Source organism: Danio rerio, chromosome 10 (assembly GCF_052040795.2).
Source record: "Danio rerio strain M-AB ecotype USA chromosome 10, GRCz13ab, whole genome shotgun sequence".
Taxonomy (NCBI): Eukaryota; Metazoa; Chordata; class Actinopteri; order Cypriniformes; family Danionidae; genus Danio; species Danio rerio.
Genome location: NC_141030.1, coordinates 41287283 through 41305212, shown reverse-complemented (window position 1 = coordinate 41305212; position 17930 = coordinate 41287283). Strand labels below are relative to the sequence as shown.

The window sequence follows — 17930 nt, the reverse complement described above, 5'->3', positions numbered from 1 at the left end:
TCTTGTTTTTTGAAAAATAATAATAATAATAATAATTAAGTGATTGTTTGCCTCAAACAAGCAAAAATTATTTGCTGATGAGGTAAGAAAAGTAATCTTCATTAGATTTAATCTCAATTTAAGCATCACTTCATTTTCTCATGCCATTTTTCTAGTCTAGTCTTGATTTAAGGTTTTTTTTTTTTTTTTTTTAGATATTCGGACCAGAAACGAGACGAAATTACCAAGTAAGAAAAGCTTTTTTGCAGTGCAGTTATACATGACAACAGATGGAAAAATGAATGATCCACAAAAGGCAAGTGAATAAAAATGTGTCTTTAGTCTTGCAATGCAAAGTAACTCTACCACCGCTGAGTTTAAAAACCGGGAGTGAGTTTTGTAACAAAATATTCACACACTTGCTCATGTTATCAAACTACCTGATGTCCAGTTTACAAAAATGTGTAAGTGTTTGTTTTTGTTGTTTCAAAGATGTATAAATGATCTTGATCGTGATCTATAACGTGAGATGGGCATCACCATGTTTACTTGTGGCCGCGCACATGTCTCATTTATAAAAGCAGAACATGTAGGAATCAGCATGTAAATTCATTAGTTAATCCCAAAATGCATGCAAGAAAGTGGCTGGCCAGCTGGGTGAAGAATAGATTTAACTTTATAGTTACTTTCACTACTCTATGTGTACCTGATATAAATAAAACACATCTGCAAATTATATTTGAAAGGATTGTTTGACTTCCATACACTATCTTGTGTGTTTTACAAACTCTAAATGTATTGTTTTCCTAGTACTTGTGTGTAGTTACATGTCTAACTCATAAAATAAGCATTGGGTTAAAAACACCGCATAATTGTGATAATGCAACACGTCTTTCTCTGGCTCAGCACCAGACAACGCTTCTAAGCTTAGTTTGAATTTTTCATGTCATGCTGCTTTTGTTTATTTTGGGTACTCCCACACCTCGGATGACTGAGGTGGCACAGATTTCTCTGCCTTCACCATGTACCTTTCCTCTAAAGTTATCACCGCTCATTTTTTTGCTCTGTCCTGTCTAAGAGGTGCCTCTGCTGGCATCAGTGCGCAAGGCACTGGCAGACTAAAGTTTTTTTAAATAATCAAACTCCGCGTCGCGCAACATGACGAATCAATTATGAAACTCGTTGAGAATGCTTTTAATAATCAATTTTATTCGATTCGTTGTAGCATCCCTAGTATTTAATATAAATTACTAGGTGTCTGACAACTGAAAATAGATCTGGTAGCAGATATCGCAGCCTCTGTTACTTTTTACCTTGCACTTTTATGTTAACATTTTTTATTTATTTGTTTAGGATATACGCTTTCACATTCTGATTTTAATGTCTAATTAATAAATTGTTAAAATGTCTATCAATAAAGTAAATATTTTTAAGAAAAACATGTGTTCTTTGAAAGAGAGTGCTTGCATTATGATGCTATTGTATTGTCCTTCTGGCATTATATAATGAGCAGCATAATATGGTCTTATCATTTATATTAATGTATATGTATTATGTATAATGTATTCAATACATTTTGGTGCAATAATATCGCCAAACAAAAATAGATATGGTGTCAGGCCTACAAATTCCACCCCAAATATTTAATCTCCACTCCCAACATTAGCCACACACACACACAATCTCAACTCAGAGACGCAAACCCCATCTCCAAAATTAACAACACTTAAAACTATTTAAACTACACTTACTAATTTAAGGCCCGCCTCCAGTATAAGACACACCCTCAAATCCCAACCCACTCATTTCAGCCGTGCCTCATAATCAATGTCAACTTCTTGGCAGTATATTTTTGGATATAAATAATTCAATCTACAGCTTGTACGTTTCAACATGACTGAACACAGCAACAACAGTTTCCTGAATCAACCACACCGCCTTCATACACCTGTGCCCTCATTTTCAGCGCTGCACTGGAACAAACGCATCCGCAGCAGACAGAAACCAGTCTGTGTTTGTCTGTGTGTGAAAAATCATAAGAATCTCCGTTAGGGAGCAACGTTCTGGTCCTTACCTTTCCGAACTGTTCAAAATACTGCTTCACATCTTCGACCACTGTGCTCGCTGATAATCCACCCACAAAGATTTTCTTTGTTCTTGTGACCATCTGATGAGAAAGAGAGAAACAAACATGAGCAAAGCATGTGAAAGCCTAGATTACAGAGACATCTGTCTGGATTATTGTCTTCATTAGTTTCATTAAATATACTGTGTCATTAAATAATCTGCATAAAGATTTTTTCTTTATCAATATTGACAAAAAAAGAGGAGGAGAAAGAGATGAATCATTAATTTGCTCAGGCTTTAGCAGCAAACATTAAGATTTACATTAAGAAAGAGAGCAAACAATTTTAGCAGACAGATGGTGGGAACGAGAAAGATAAACATACACAGTGAGAAAAGAACTGTGTATCAGTGTTTCCAGAACGACTATTCATCAGAATATAATGTGCCAACATTCAAATAAATAAGCCAGACAGCAAACAAATACATATTATATAATAACTCACACCAACAGATCTATTCAATGCTTCTGCTCATTAAAGATAGATGAAGTTTCATACTTTAAGCAGAGGTCAAAGGTTTGACGCTTGCGTTTTAAGATCATGTCTATCTGTAAACACACTCTAAAAGGACGCTTTAAATGAAAGCATGGTGATTCCAGGCTGATTTCACAGCTAATAATGCTGTTAAAAAACATTTTTTACTGATGCCACACACGTGTTTGGCACCATTAGTGCAGCCTTCCATTCAGTTAAACCCCTGACATGTTTACTTCAGCTCTGACACACGTCCAGATGCTTTTCAGCTCCAGTCGCACTTAAAAACAATAACAGAGGGAAAAAATCCTTCCTTTTCCCCTCAAAACTCAATTAAGGGACAGAGGGAAGGAGGGGGCCATTAAAACCTTGATTAATTCCCCAGCAGAGTAAATACAAAAGATTTCTACAGCGCACAAGGAGAGACGACAGGAGAAAGAGCTAAAGTGCACAGAGAGGGAGAGAGAGAAACGGAGAATTTAAATGTATTCCCTTTTAAGTAAGTGTATTGCCGAATAAAAATTGTGTAAAAAAAAGCTGGAGTTAGTTGAACTTCTTTATTTATTCACAATTAACACTAGAGTCATATTTTGGAGGTTTTTCTCGCTTTACCATACATCGAGAAACCATTACAAGCCCCTTTGATTCACCAACCTCACAAATTACTTGATTGAATATTATGGTGTATATATATATATATATATATATATATATTTTTTTTTTTTTTTTTTTTTTTTTCCCACTTTGTCATTATGGAGTATTGTGTGTAGAATTTTAAAGAAATAATTCATTTAATTTATTTTGGAATAAGGCTGTAACTTAAAATGATGTGGAAAAAGTGAAGCGATATGAATACTATCCGGATGCACTGTAAATACTAGTACTAGTCGCTTTTTTTTTTTTTAAGTCAGTTTAAATACAATTAAATAATCTATATCTAATGTATAAATAGTCTATTTTTGTCATACATATTAAATATTTAAAAGCTGACACTTATTACTTGTGCATGGACAATAAAAAATATTTTTTTGCAAATGATGCACTAAAAAAAAAGGATGCACAGAGATATATCCAGCTGCAGACCCACACACGTTTCAGGCCACACAATCAAGGCAAGGGTGAACCATAGATGGTTATTGATGGATCATCTTCTATCTTTTCTTGTTTAGCGGCGACTAACTCCTTAGGAGCGCTCTCGTCACCTACTATATTTCACATGGGGATCTAGACCAATGGTCCCCAACCTTTTCATCATCATAGACCAGTCAACACTTAATTGTACCGTCACGTTGCTGTCAGTCTGATACAAGTTTTATTCAAGGAGAAAATTACAAAGCACTGCAGTGTTTGAGTGTTCTATGTTTATATGTGATAATTAATCTACCTAAATGTGTATGTTCCATACAAAGTATGATGCTGAACGGTCAGCTCTTGTTATGCGACTCTTGATCTTCTTGGACAGACATGCTGGATTCACCTGATTTGTTGACAAAAGGGTTGACAATCCATGTCTTGGCAGTTGGTGGGTTCTTTCCTCTTTGCAAAGTAATGTTCAAAATGCGACTGTTTCTTGCTTATTTTGCTGCTTGTGGGTTAAATTTGGACGCTCAAGTCACCAAAATGTAAGCGAGAGAATAGTCATTTTTCAAAATAAAAGATTTTTCAAAATAAAAGATAATTCAGACTCAGATAATAAATAAAATGGAAATAATTAATGATTTCTTGAGTGGCCCGGTATAAATTTATCCATGAACGGTGGTTGAGGACACTGATCTAGACCGTCCATGCTACGATTGGCATCCATTAGACTGTGAACAGTTTAGGGTTTCCCATTACAATAATTGCTTCATTATTATATTGTAACGATGGTTTTAACATCTGTGCAGTTTTGCTATTCAAATTAGTTAATAAAAATAATTAATTAAAACACTTATGATTTTATTCAAGTATCCACATACACAAAGACAACATAACAGACCATCTAATTGTATGATTGACTGCAATAAACTAATTCAGGATCTTACTTCTGTCATATTTTAGTCGCCCGTCTTGATCGCCATATTTGTGAAATAGTATACATTTGTCTATTGTGTACAGTATTTATTAATTATAATATATATATATATATATATATATATATATATATATATATATATATATATATATATATATATATATATATATATATATATATATATATATATATATGATGACAAGGTCCAAGAAGACATTAATAACATTAAAATCTGTCGTAACCATGTATGGTTCGCCCCTGCCTAGATTGTGTGGCCTGCATTGTGTGTCCTGAAATGTACGTGGGTCTGCGGGTATTATTGTGCACATCTGCATTGTTACACATTGCTTCTGTGTACTTACTATAATAATTACAATTAATTATGTATAATTATATGCAACTAACCCTAAATAACTCATCTTCAAACCCTAACCATATAGTAAGTATGTGCCATTAGTAAATATCACTTATTAGGTAAATTGTTACTCTGGAAGGACACCGTAAAAGAACGTTTGAACAAATGTACAAATGGAGAGTGTACAGTGCGCTTCAGTAAACAAAACTACATTATTCATTCTTACAAATGCACTGATATACAAACCTCATATTTGAATGGTCTTTTTTGTTTAATATTCACAGTTGCTTGTATTTCAAGTGTACAGCACTACTATTTATTCATGTAAAAAATGTGCTAAATTCTGTCACATCCCGCCTTATATAAATTACATTTTTATGAATGGACACTGCGATTCCATCATTGTTTTCCATTTTGCAGAAGTCACAGTACCCTACTGATTTACATGTTACACACATCCAGAAACTGTCTGAAAAAGAGACCACTAAACTTCTAAATAGAGCTGCACAATACTGTATATCGTTTCAGCATTGATATCGCAATGTGCACATATACAATAGTCACATCGCAGGATCTGCAATCTTGAGCTATGATTACAGTTGACCAGAAGAAAAAGTTCAGAACATAGGAGCACTGTGTAGTTATTGCGGAGTTGAACCATAATGAAGTGAAAGTTTTTCATTTGCACTTGTTTTTAAGGCCTGACAGAGTTCAAAGTATTCAGGCACAAGACACTTTAGCTTATAACTTTGATAAAGATTTTTTTATTTATACAGTAAAGACATTTGCTGTATTATTTAGGTCTGATTATTAAAATGTTCTCCCCAAATACAACTTGACTGCCCCAAAAGCCATAAAACACCATTGTGATTTGCTTTATTGCATGATTTGTCATTGCTCTGCAGAATTATCCCAATCAATCTAAATTAATACATTTTCAAACAGTTTTCAAGTCACCTGGTCAAATTGTGTATATATACATATATCAGAAAAAGGGAAATACCGCAATGTCAGATTTTTCTAATATTGTGCAGACCTAACTCTGAATACTAAAATATAGTGCTGCATGAATAATTGTATCGCAATCACAATGTAAGCAACTGTGCGGTTACACGACGAGACAATGTTGGGATCATATTAAATAAATAATAACATAATTTCTGAGGACAGTTTTTTTTTTGGTTTCTGTGCTGCTAACAAAACAAACAAACATCTATATAACCGGATTAGTCCTTGGGCCCAGCAGCGATGTGCGGTTGTCATGAAGGCATGCACGCTCAGTCATAGCTGATGCTTAACTTCTTCCACAGTGTTAAGTGGCTGATCGCGATTTACAACCACGGGTGCTCCACACAAACTTCATAACCGTCAAATGATCTCCACCTAAATGCCCAATTCAGTCTTTAAGTGGCCCTTTTCTCACGATGCATGAACAGATTTGTTTTATAAAGGATTCCTGTCTGTGACACAGGCAGCTTGTTGCATGAAATCCTGACAGAGAGCGTTTGAGCTGCTGCTCTTCACCTAAACAGCGGTCTCTCCTCTCAGCAACAGAAGTGAAGCAGTTTTCCTGCGCTTGAGACCACATCTCTATTTATTAAAGTTTAAATGACCAATGCAATCAGTTAAACGGCTTAAAATATGATTTAAGTCAAGTTAAACTTTTTTTTTCCCCATTAAGCCATTACTGTTTGCTACATAAGAAAAAAAAACTACAATATATATTAATCATAATTGTGTTTAGGCAGAGAAAACATCATGTTTAAGCAAATTCTTTACCAGAACAAGACAAAAATACAAAAATAAGTATATATTAAAAAACAATACAAAGCTCTACATATAAAATATTGCTAAAACATTATTTTGAAACCATTTCTAGTTTTACAAATACAGATTTCTGCATTTTTACTGATCTGTGCGCGCATTTTCCTTAAAAACCCATCAAGCTGACTCAAGATATCATTTATAAATGTAATTGAATATCACAATATCGACCTCAATAATCACAATAAGACAATTATCCCAAATCATACATACTAAATTTTTTTTTTAAATTAAAAAAAAAAAGTGTATCCTTCTGTGATTGTGTACCCACCAACCAACACACACACCAATCAAGAGTGAAGATAATTCACAATGCACAGATGTGTTTGTCTATCAACCTGTGTATTTGCATGAGCACCGGGAGCTTATATTTGACACGCATTCTTGATGCAAATCAATCCAGTGGCCGGAGATCAGAGCCTAAGACAACAGCACATCCACCCGACAGGCTTTCTGGGGTTATCAGGGTCACTCGGCCTGGATATTTACCAGCATCCCTGTTCTTATCAGCACAGATCTGGCTAATGGAAACCCTGTTCCTGCGCGACCGCTAGCGGTTTCATCTCTTTACCGTGACACCTCGGCTCTGCGAGAGGCGTTTCCCTGCCTGCTGCCCTGTCTGGAGATGCTTAAGTTTTTAGCCGGCTCTTTATGCTCTGTGACAGGCCTGCCCACAGGGCTGATGGGATTTCTACAAGCACTGCAACAACGCAATTACTTTCTCTCCTGCTTTCTCCGTGGTGACAACTCGACGCGACTGCCTAAATCCTCCTGGAGAAGAGAGAGACAGACAGCACGGTAAAAAGACAGTGATACAGGAATAAAGTAAGCTCGCATGATACACAACTTGCATTATTCAGAGTGAAAATGCACAACGCTGGCAACACAGTCCGCGGCCTGCCAGGCAGCACTTCTCTCGGGGACATATATGAAGAGGATTGTGTTAATATGAGGTCGTTGCTCATTATTTGTGCGGATTCTGCTTCTGTCGCTTATTGAAATGAGACGGGAGTTATGAAGATGTATTCCCAGCTCGGTTGGAATAGGCAGTAACACAGACGACGGGCTCCAGGGAGGAGCTGGAGAAAAGCAGGAGACGAGTAAGTTTCCCACCGATCTGCTCGCACACCTGCTGGTGTTTTAGAGCCGAAGCATTGACGCAAAGTCCGACAGCATGAGCGAGGACACACACTTGGACAATGAATGACCTCCCTCCGGTTCCCACAAGGACAGAGTCTCTCCTCTCGCTCTGCAGCAGAGTGTGTGATATCTCTGGCAGGGTCACGGCTGCGTCTCAAGGACAACTTTCTCTTCAAGAGCGTCAAACAGAATTGAACAGAACAGACTCAAATGAAACTGTCTTTTTAGTAGGCAGATTTTTACTGATCATATCAGCATCCTAAAGCACGGTGTTAAGTGCAAAACAAACTTTAGGGTACTACAGTGTGAAGAATGTGTGTGTTTAAATGCTCACCAACTCTCAGACTTTAATAAAATTAAGATGATACTCTAGATAAGAGTATATCATGTAAACTGTGATTGTGGTTACCTTAATCCAACTAAAGTCATAATCGAACTAAACAGAAATGGAATTAAGGCACGTGGAGTATGGCAATATTAGTGAAATTATAGAAGTGCAGTACAGACATGTAAACATCACAAACTATTACAATTTTGTAGTACATTGAGTACATTTACATGGACACCAATAATACGATTTTAAAATGATTAAGACAAGAGTATATGAAGGTATACGAAAACAAGTTTACATTAATGCAAATATTTAAGTTTGTAAAATGTTATTTTCAAGCCATTTATAGTTTTACAAATACACATTTCCACATTTTTACTAATCTGTGTGTGTATTTTCCTTAAAAGCTGACTCATAATTTGTGATCAATTTAATTTAATTAAGGTCATGATCGAACTAAACAGAAATGCAAGACATGGAGTATGCCGATATTAGTCACATTGTGTAAACACCTCAATCAAACTATTACCGTGGTGTAGGATTTTCACAGCATTTTGCGATTGGATAGTCTACACATACACGGCTGTTTGACACTATTCTCTGTGGTCATTTACTGATTCAGTAGGTACAAACACCTGCATCGTGAAATGCTGAGGTTTTTCCCCCATACAGCGTCTGGTATCAATTTCCATTAAAACGACACACTTTCAGCAGTTCATACTCGCATCAAATATCTCATTTGTCATCGGGGGCATGCATAAAATGTTCCTGAATGAAAGTGAACGTGCCAAACTGCAGTTAAAGTCAACTAATCAAAAATGAAACACTCAAAATTACAGGAAACTCTAGAGCCCTGCATGGGCCTTAAATCTAAGCCCTAGCCCTGCCCTGCCCTGGCCCGAGACACAGGCTATAGAACTGCCCTTGTCCAACAGCTCATCAAAAATTTTTTTTGAGTCTGACTCAAAGCCCATTTTTTTCAACCATACTATTACAGCCATTAAAATAGACCAGATATGTATTTATTAGAAAGTTTATATTCTATTGTTTCATTTTTTATAATAATTTAGAGAAATGTGTGAAGTTTTTTGTTTGTTTGTTTTTTTTATGTAAGTTTTATTTATTTATTTTTTTTTTCAGTTATCCACCAAAAAATAAATCAGTCTGAACAAAAAAAACTTACTTAATTAAAAACATTATCTTGGTCCTCTCACCCACAGAAATTTTTCTCAGAAATTTTTCGGATATTTCCCGGTATCATTGTGTGAAATGAGTATTGATCAACTCATGCAGTCATTAACTTTCCTTTGGCTTAGTCTTTATTTCAGATGTTGCCACAGCAGAATGAACCATCAACTGTTCCAGCATGCTTCACGTAGCTGATGCCACGAAGGATAAAGGCAGTTCTCAAGGCAAAAGGGGGTCCAACCCGGTACTAGTAGGTCTGATTTAGCTTTCACACCAGATGCGGAAAGCACTACAGTACCGTATTGCTTAGTGGGAATGAGGCATCAGTGTGCTCAACAATGACCAACTCATTTATTCATTAAGGCCGTACTCACACTATGTACAGTTGCCTCGAACCGGGCCAAAGCACGCTTGTCCCCCCTCCCGTCTCCCCCGACGGCCCGCACCCACATACAATGGGGCCTCGGCACGCTTACGTCATCGATGCTGCGCTCTGTTCAGTGAGAAGCGCTCTCGCTCAGCACAGAGGAGATTTCTCTAGTTATATCGTTTCAGTCGTTTGATATGCGGTGACATGCAGTCAGATATTTTGCCAAACAGATCCGCCTCTTTTGGCGCTCATAAACAATCATAAAGCTCTCGTGCTGCAGGAATGAGGAGGTCTGCTGAAGGTGCGCATCTGTCGTGCAGTGAGGAGTTTGCGTCTTTAATAAACTACGGCAGTTTGTGTTCATTGAACAGTAAGAATGATTAATAAATCCATATGAAACAGTCCCTTAAAAGTCACCTCTTGCTTTCAGTTTTGGGCTTTAGCGCATTTTGCACTCACACACAAGTGTACCTTGCCAAAGCCCAAGTGAACCGCGATCAGGCCCACCTCTTCCAAACAGGCCAGGCCGGCCAAGTGAACCATGCTTGAGCCCGATTCAGCGCACTCACACTTCTCAAACGACCTGGAAATGGGCCTGGCCACGGTACAGATGGTATAGTGTGAGTAGGCCCTGATTCTCCTTCGGCTTGGTCTTTATTTTAGAGGTCGCCACAGCAGAATGAACCACCAAATATTCCAGCAGGTTTTACGTAGCGGATGCCCTTCCAGCCACAACCCAGTATTGGGAAACACACTAAGTGTGTTAAGAGGCGACAGTGCTAACCACTGAGCCACCATGCCACCCTCAATGACCAACTGTAATTTCTAATGCAATGAATTTTAGTAAGGAGAATAATAAGCTATATCAGTTCAAAACACAGAGTCCCCCCTGCCACCATCCACAATCTTTCACTGTAGTTATCGTCTTTCAAAGAAAGTGCTCCCACTCAACCTGCAGTTAAGCATTTTGCTCAGCGGTAGCTCGTGAACTAGCAATGGGTTCATCTTAAAATCATTTGGAAACAATCCCACAGCTTCAAAATGAACAGAAAAAAGTATCAATTTGGCCACATTATCCTCTGCAATGACATTTCATATCACAGCATTTATTTGATATTAAAAATGAGGGAGAAAAACTAAAAATGAGAGCTTAACATCTGAGCTCTGCAGAGGAGCCAGAGCTGAAAATACACTCTGAAGAGCCTCTTTGAGACACACACACACCGTTCCTCCATGACAAGAATGAAAGCCTCTCTCCCACACTCACACACACTCTTATCCTCCATGGCCCCTGATTTAGTGAATGACAGTATTTGTGGACAGCTGATTACAGTTGTCTGACTTTGGCTTCTTCTCTCAAACAAGTCCACTTCAGCCAGAGGGGATCCGTTCAAGCCGAGACCTCTTTCCTGTGAGGAGCTTTTCTTCATCCTGTTCCCAATCAGAGCACTTTCTCCCTCTGCCTTTCTGCCTTCTGTTCATTTTCAAAAAGGGAGTGATTAGAATGTGGCCGTGGCCATCAGCGATCAGCTCTTACAGCACTTTTCCAATGGTGATTACAGAGTGAGACGTCCACCTGCCCCTGACACCAGATCAGTGCGCACACACATAAGTAGGTTTGTTTTTGTATCTTAGTGGGGACATTACATAGACTTTCATTGCTTTTTTTGTCAGGTTAATAATACGGTCTATGGACAAAACCTAAAAAATAGCAATCATTACATACTAATAAAAATATGCTCTTGATGATTGATTTATAAGGCTTTTTAATTTTCATGTTAAATAGTTTTTCTTTTTCAGATATCTTCCAAATAACGTTTAACAAGCAATTTGTCAGCGGCCACTTTATTATGTACACCTGTCCAACTGCTCTTTTAGGCAAATTCCTAATCAGCCAATTACGATAGCAACTTGATGCATTTAAGCATGTAGACATGGTCAAGGCAATCTGCTGCAGTTCAAACCGAGCATCAGAATGAGGAAAAAAGGTGATTTAAGTTACTCTAGATGTGGCATGGTTGTTGGTGCTAAATGGGCTGGTTTGAGTATTTCAGAAACTGCTGATCTACTGGAATTTTCAAGCACAACCATCTCTAGTTTTTAGAGAATGGTCTGAAAAAGGATAACGCACCATGTCATAAAGTGTGAATCATCTCAGACTGGTTTCTTTAACTTGACAATGAGTTTACTATACTCAAATGGCTCGACAGTCACCAGATCTCAATCCAACAGAGCACCTTTGGGATGTGATGGATTCAGAGATTTGCATCATAAATGTGCAGCTGACAAATCTGCAGCAACTGAGTGATGCTATCATGTCAATATGGAAAAATATCTCTGAGAAATATTCCCCGTACCATGTTGAATCTAAGCCACGAAGGATTAAAGTTCGGAATGCAAAGGGTTCGACCTGGTACTAGTAAGATATACCTAATAAAGTGGCTGGCGAGTGTATGTACACTTTAAAGCACTAGTGCAATGCAATGCAACACATCCTTCCAGTCTAAAACGTAAGAACATATAAGATGTTTTAGCTGTTTTCTTTAAAAAGCTGGTAAATTACATTACAGCTTCTTTACAGGCTTTTATACGAGCCGTTTTTATGAATGAATAGAGAGAGGATACAAACAGCTCAGTGAAATTCATCCTTCAGCTGTACAAAAAAAAAGGGAGAGACCAACTCACATTTATGAACACCTCGGTGACATTGATGCACTAGCTGAGCTTCATAAGCAAAATTAATATCCACAGAAAATGCCACATAGAAACAGCGAGTGTGTCAGTGGTGTCACAGAGAGATAATTCTTGTGTTATCAGCGCCAGCTTAACTAAAAATGTACTCAGACAGAAAAAGAGAGAGCGTAAGAAGTCTGTCATGATCAGTCTTGCAAAATAAACCTACTCATAAGATAGAAAAAGTCCCAAATTAGATTTTATACCTCTAATTGCTCTTCTCCTAGACAGAAATAATATTAAATAAAGAATAAAAGGAGATTTATTTGTTTTAGACCCGTCTCAAACTGTGTTTAAGTTGAAAACCAAACCTGCGCTCAAAAGTCATATTGAAAGTATCTGAGCCAGTGTTTGTATTCCAATAAACAAATGATGAGGTAAATTTCATTTTTGGGTAAACTATCCCTTTAACTTCTCTCAATACATAAGTGAAAGAGACATTTTTCTGAGATCAATTAACATGTACTTCAATAGTCCATCTTGAAAACACTTTTGAAACCCCCAACACTTCATCCGTTAACACAAACTTTCAACAGCACTTTAATGAACCAGACCATATCACTGTATATAACCCTGAGTTAATTGACTTGATAGTTGTGTTTGATCAATACAAACACTGCCGGTAGGTCATATATTGGGTTACATTTGATTATTAAGATTTGTTTAAGAAATGAACACTTTGATGTAGTTAGGATGCATTTAATTTAGCAAAACCTGCACTAAAGATATTTAAACCACTACAAAACACATTTATTCATCCATCAATCCATCTATTATTTATCCATTTATTCGTACGTCCATCCAACCATCCATCCATCCAACCATTCATTGAAACATCCATGCAACCATCCATCCAAATCAATAATTCGTTCCATCTATCCATCCGTCCATCCATCCGTCCGTCCATCCATCCATCCATCCGTCCATCCATCTATCTATCCATCCGTCCATCCAACCATCTGTCCAACCATCCATCTGTCCATGCATCTATCCAACCATCCATTGAAACATCCATCCAACTATTCATCCATCAAACATTCCATTCATCTACCCATCTATCCATCCATCCATCTTTCTATCTGTCCATGCATCTGTAAAACCATCCATCGAAACATCCACGCAACTATCTATCCATTCATCCATTCGCCCATCACCCCAACCATCTGTCTGTCTGTCCGTCCGTCTATTTGTCTATCCATCTGTTCATGCATTCATCTGTCCATCCAAACGTCTGTCTGTCCATCTATCCTTCTGTCTATCCATCTATCCAATCCATCTGACTATCCACCCATTCATCTGGCCATCCATCCGTCAATCTATCTGTCCGCCCGTCTATCCATCCATCTGTCCATCCAAACATCCAACCATCCGTTCAACCATCCATCCACCCATCCATCTGTCCAACCATCCATTGAAACATCCATGCAACCATCCATCCAAACCATCCATTCATCTCATCTATCCATCAGTCCATCCATCTGTCTATTCATCCATCCATCTATTTGTCCATCCATCTGTCCATCTATCCATCCATTCATCTGTCCATCCAAGCATCCAACCATCTGTCCAATCATCCATCTGTCCAACCATCCATTAAAACATCCATCCAACTATCCATCCATCAAACATTCCATTCATCTATCTATCCGTCCATCCATCTATCCATCTGTCCAGGCATCTGTCAAACAATCCATCAAAACATCCATGCAACTATCCAATCAAACCATCCATCAGTCCTTCCATCCATCCGCCCACAACCCCAACCATCTGTCTGTCCATCTATTTGTCTATCCATCTGCTCATGCCTTCATCTGTCCATCCAAACGTCTGTCTGTCCATCCATTTGTCAATTCATCTGGCCATCCATCCGTCTATCCATCTTTGTCTGTCCATCCATCCATCCAACAGTTCATCCATCGGTACATCCATCTGTTCATCCAGCCATACATCCATCCAATCTAAATATATAAATCTATAAATAAATAAAATCTTTTTTAAACAAAACTTTCATACATTTATGCTTATTCACCTCCAACATAACTACAAAAAAAGTAACTTGTGTGCACTAATAAGAAAAGTTTCTTGCAAATCAGCGAATATTTGAATATTTTCTGAAAGATCTAAAGAATGGAAGAAAATTCATCGTAGTCTTAATCACACGATTTTATTTAAAATACTGTAAAATAGAAAGCAGTTATTTTAAATAGTAATAAAGCTTCACAATATAACCATTTCTACTTTATTCCTCATCAAATAATTGCAGCCTGGGTGATCAGAAGGTCTTCTTATGGAAAGGGGATAAAAAAAATGAAAGATAAATTAAGGAATCTGCACCTGGAAAACTCCAGCTTTATATAAATTTTCATTTTGCACTCCAGACACCAGTTCTGGCCATTTAAAAAACTACAACCGCCAACCACCAGTCATTACATTACAAAAACCCACCTCAAAATATTGACATTATGAAGAATTCTAAAGAACTAAAAATAATAATAATAATAATAAAAAAGAGACAGCTTTGGGCAAAGTTTAAAAGGGTTTCTGGTTGCAATTGCGGAATACTAATCTCCTGATTATGAATTGCTAGCATCAGGCTGAATTTAGGTATTTGCGCTTGGGAGATGTTAAGAGTTTAACAAAAATGACCTCCACTTTAATACTGCAGTTCTCTCTCTCTCTCTCTCTCTCTCTCTCTCTCTCTCTCTCTCTCTCTCTGCACCCTCTGTCCCGCTGAGTCACCACAGCTGGAGACCACAGAGAGAGAAAGTTTGAGAGCTTTTGCTAGGGATGTGTAAAGCAGGCTGGCACCATCGCTTCTCTGACGCTAGACTCACAGATGACTGGGCACCAAGCTGGCACTGCCATCCTGCAGCTCTGCCCTGAGCACCTTCACGGCTGCCGGGTTCAGCTCAGCTCTCTCCTGCAGCGTAACCCCGCACAACTCCTGTAACCTCATCTCCGCCAGCTTTTAAACAGGGGCCAATGAGCAGACGCACCCAACCTGCCAGATCAGATCACCAGAACTCAAGCGCTGAATCACAGAGAAATGATTCCACACAACAACCATCTGGGTTCTGAACAAGCCTGAAAATGAGAGAACGTTTTGTTTTATAGATGACATGAAATCAACAAAGAAACAACCCTGATTTTCTTGTGCACTGAGGGAAACATGACTACACAGAATTTATTAAATCACTAATTATTAGTAATCACTATATACATATATCAAATCACTTTTATTGTCGCATCATCAGCAGCTTGTGTGCTATGATTGCTAATGCTTACCTACTATATATTTAGTCGCTAAAATCCACGAAGAGGTATTGTTGGGGTACCAATGTAGTGTAGATGCTGAGATGCCATTTTGGTCGCATATGGTCGAAATTTAATCTATGTGACCTCGTAATATAATGGGAAGCATTTGAGCGGCTGCATATCATGGTTGTAGTGCGACATGTTTTGATTATTTCTAAAACGTGCTGAATCGCTCTTCCCTGCCACGTAGTTCTTATATTGGTTCATTTTAGCTGCCAATCACTCAATGATTTCTACTGTCAGATGACAGCGAGCTTTTATGACTGCGGAAAATGCAAACGGCTGAAGTCTGAGGAAGATGAAATAAAAAGTAGGCTACACAGGTTTGAAAACCCATTTAAAGTTACAAATAATGACGCTGATGATAGTGATCATGTGGTGAATGTTGATCCACCAGTCTAGAGCATGTTTTAGGATAGTGCTGAAAGTCTCGGAGTGGATCATGTTTAATGGCCTGAATCTTGATGAATTCTATTCATTGCACATTCAACGCAAATGGCAGCTAAATTTAAAATCTAACACTGTATATTTCATTGCCAGAGAAGCTCGACTAAGTTTTAACTGATACGGCAGCTCATGTCAAAGAATGGTATCATCGCAAGAATCCTGCTCTGCCCCACTCATATACTGGGTTGGCTGACTCACCTGCTTTTTCCACAAACAGAAAAATGTAAATCAGCACATAACAACACTGAGCATTTAAAATGTTCAATTTTCCTGAGTGCGCGCGTGTACAAATTCATTAAAAAACAAAAAGTTTAAAAAATTTCTCACTGCAATGCTTTATATTTATTTGATGCAAACCATAGGTTTATTTTTCATAGTGTACAGTAGGATGTTTTATAGCTAGATAAAATGGTCATCAATAACATTTTTTAATTATTAGACATTTTGCAAATATCAGTTGTTTCTTGTTTTTGTTAGTCCTGATTGATGTTACCTTTAAATACAATTAATTTGTTATCATACAATTTGGAGGTGCTTATTAATTTTGCGTGGGTGCTCCTAAATTTTTCCTGATGCTTCTAAATGTTTGAAGTTGAGAGCACCGGTGCAGCACCTGTCATTCTTTATGACAGTCACTGATATTTGATCATTTTACAGTTCCATGACTGGTTTTCTAAATTAAAGATACAAAAATTTGTCATGGCTATATAGACTATTTTGAGAAATGTAAACAAAAACAATGGTTCCAGCATATTTCCTATTTTAGATGATAAATTGATAAATAATGTTATGATAGCTGTTTTAACAAAGTTATTAAATTGCCTCTTATTACAGTTATAAAAAAAATTAAGCAGGAAATGTTCATGGGCCAGTGACATGACCACATTGAAATAGTCTATAGACAATATGTACTCTAAAGAAATTTTGCTAGGTTCCTTTAACCATATTTCTTCATTTCCTCCCAAAATCTCTCTTTTCACAGGTTTATTTTTTCAGGATTTAATTTTATTGTATATTAATTTGCCTGGAATTTTAAAATGTTATATTTTAAAAAGTTAAATACTGACTTTGATTTACAGTATTAATCCAAATATGCTAAATTCTGTGACATTTCATATCATACAATCCATCACAGTTTTACCACTGTATCCTGCGACTCTTTGGAGAAATCACAGGGCTTTTTTACATAATATTCACCTTCTCCTTTTGTGATCATGTGAATTTCAACATTCTTACATTCATACAGGGTGGCAGTGGCTCAGTGGTTAGCACAGCTGCTTCACAACAAGAGGGTTGCTGGTTTAGGTCCTGGCTGGGTCAGCTGGTATTTCTGTGTGGAGTTCTCCGTGTTGGCGTGGGTTTGGTCTGGATGCTCCGGTTTTCTCAACAATCTAAAGACATGCGCTATAGGTGAATTGGGTAAACTAAATTGGTCGTATTGCACAAGTATTTGTGAATGAGTGTGTATAGGTGTTTCCCAGTAATGGGTTGTCGCCGGAAGGGCATCTCCTGTGTAAAACATATGCCAGAATAGTTGGTGGTTCATTCTGCTTTGGCGACCCCTGATCAATAAGAGACTAAGCCGAAGACAAATGAATGAAGTTGTCTTCCGTTGACACCGTTTTGGCAGCAGA

General features: G+C 37.6%; 2 protein-coding genes across 17 annotated transcripts in view; both read right to left on the bottom strand.

Annotated features, from left to right (window-relative positions):
• Positions 1-17930, bottom strand: part of cuedc1a (CUE domain containing 1a) — a 529149-nt gene that overhangs the window by 75688 nt on the left and 435531 nt on the right. The window lies entirely within an intron of this gene.
• Positions 1-17930, bottom strand: part of msi2a (musashi RNA-binding protein 2a) — a 285008-nt gene that overhangs the window by 209368 nt on the left and 57710 nt on the right. For all 16 annotated transcript variants that reach the window (XR_015500172.1, XR_015500169.1, XR_015500170.1 and 13 more), the window contains 1 exon segment: positions 2054-2146. Coding sequence is in view for 11 of the 16 variants with exons in the window: in XM_087268677.1 (XP_087124803.1) it covers positions 2054-2146 (93 nt within the window). In the remaining 5 variants the exon portion in view is untranslated.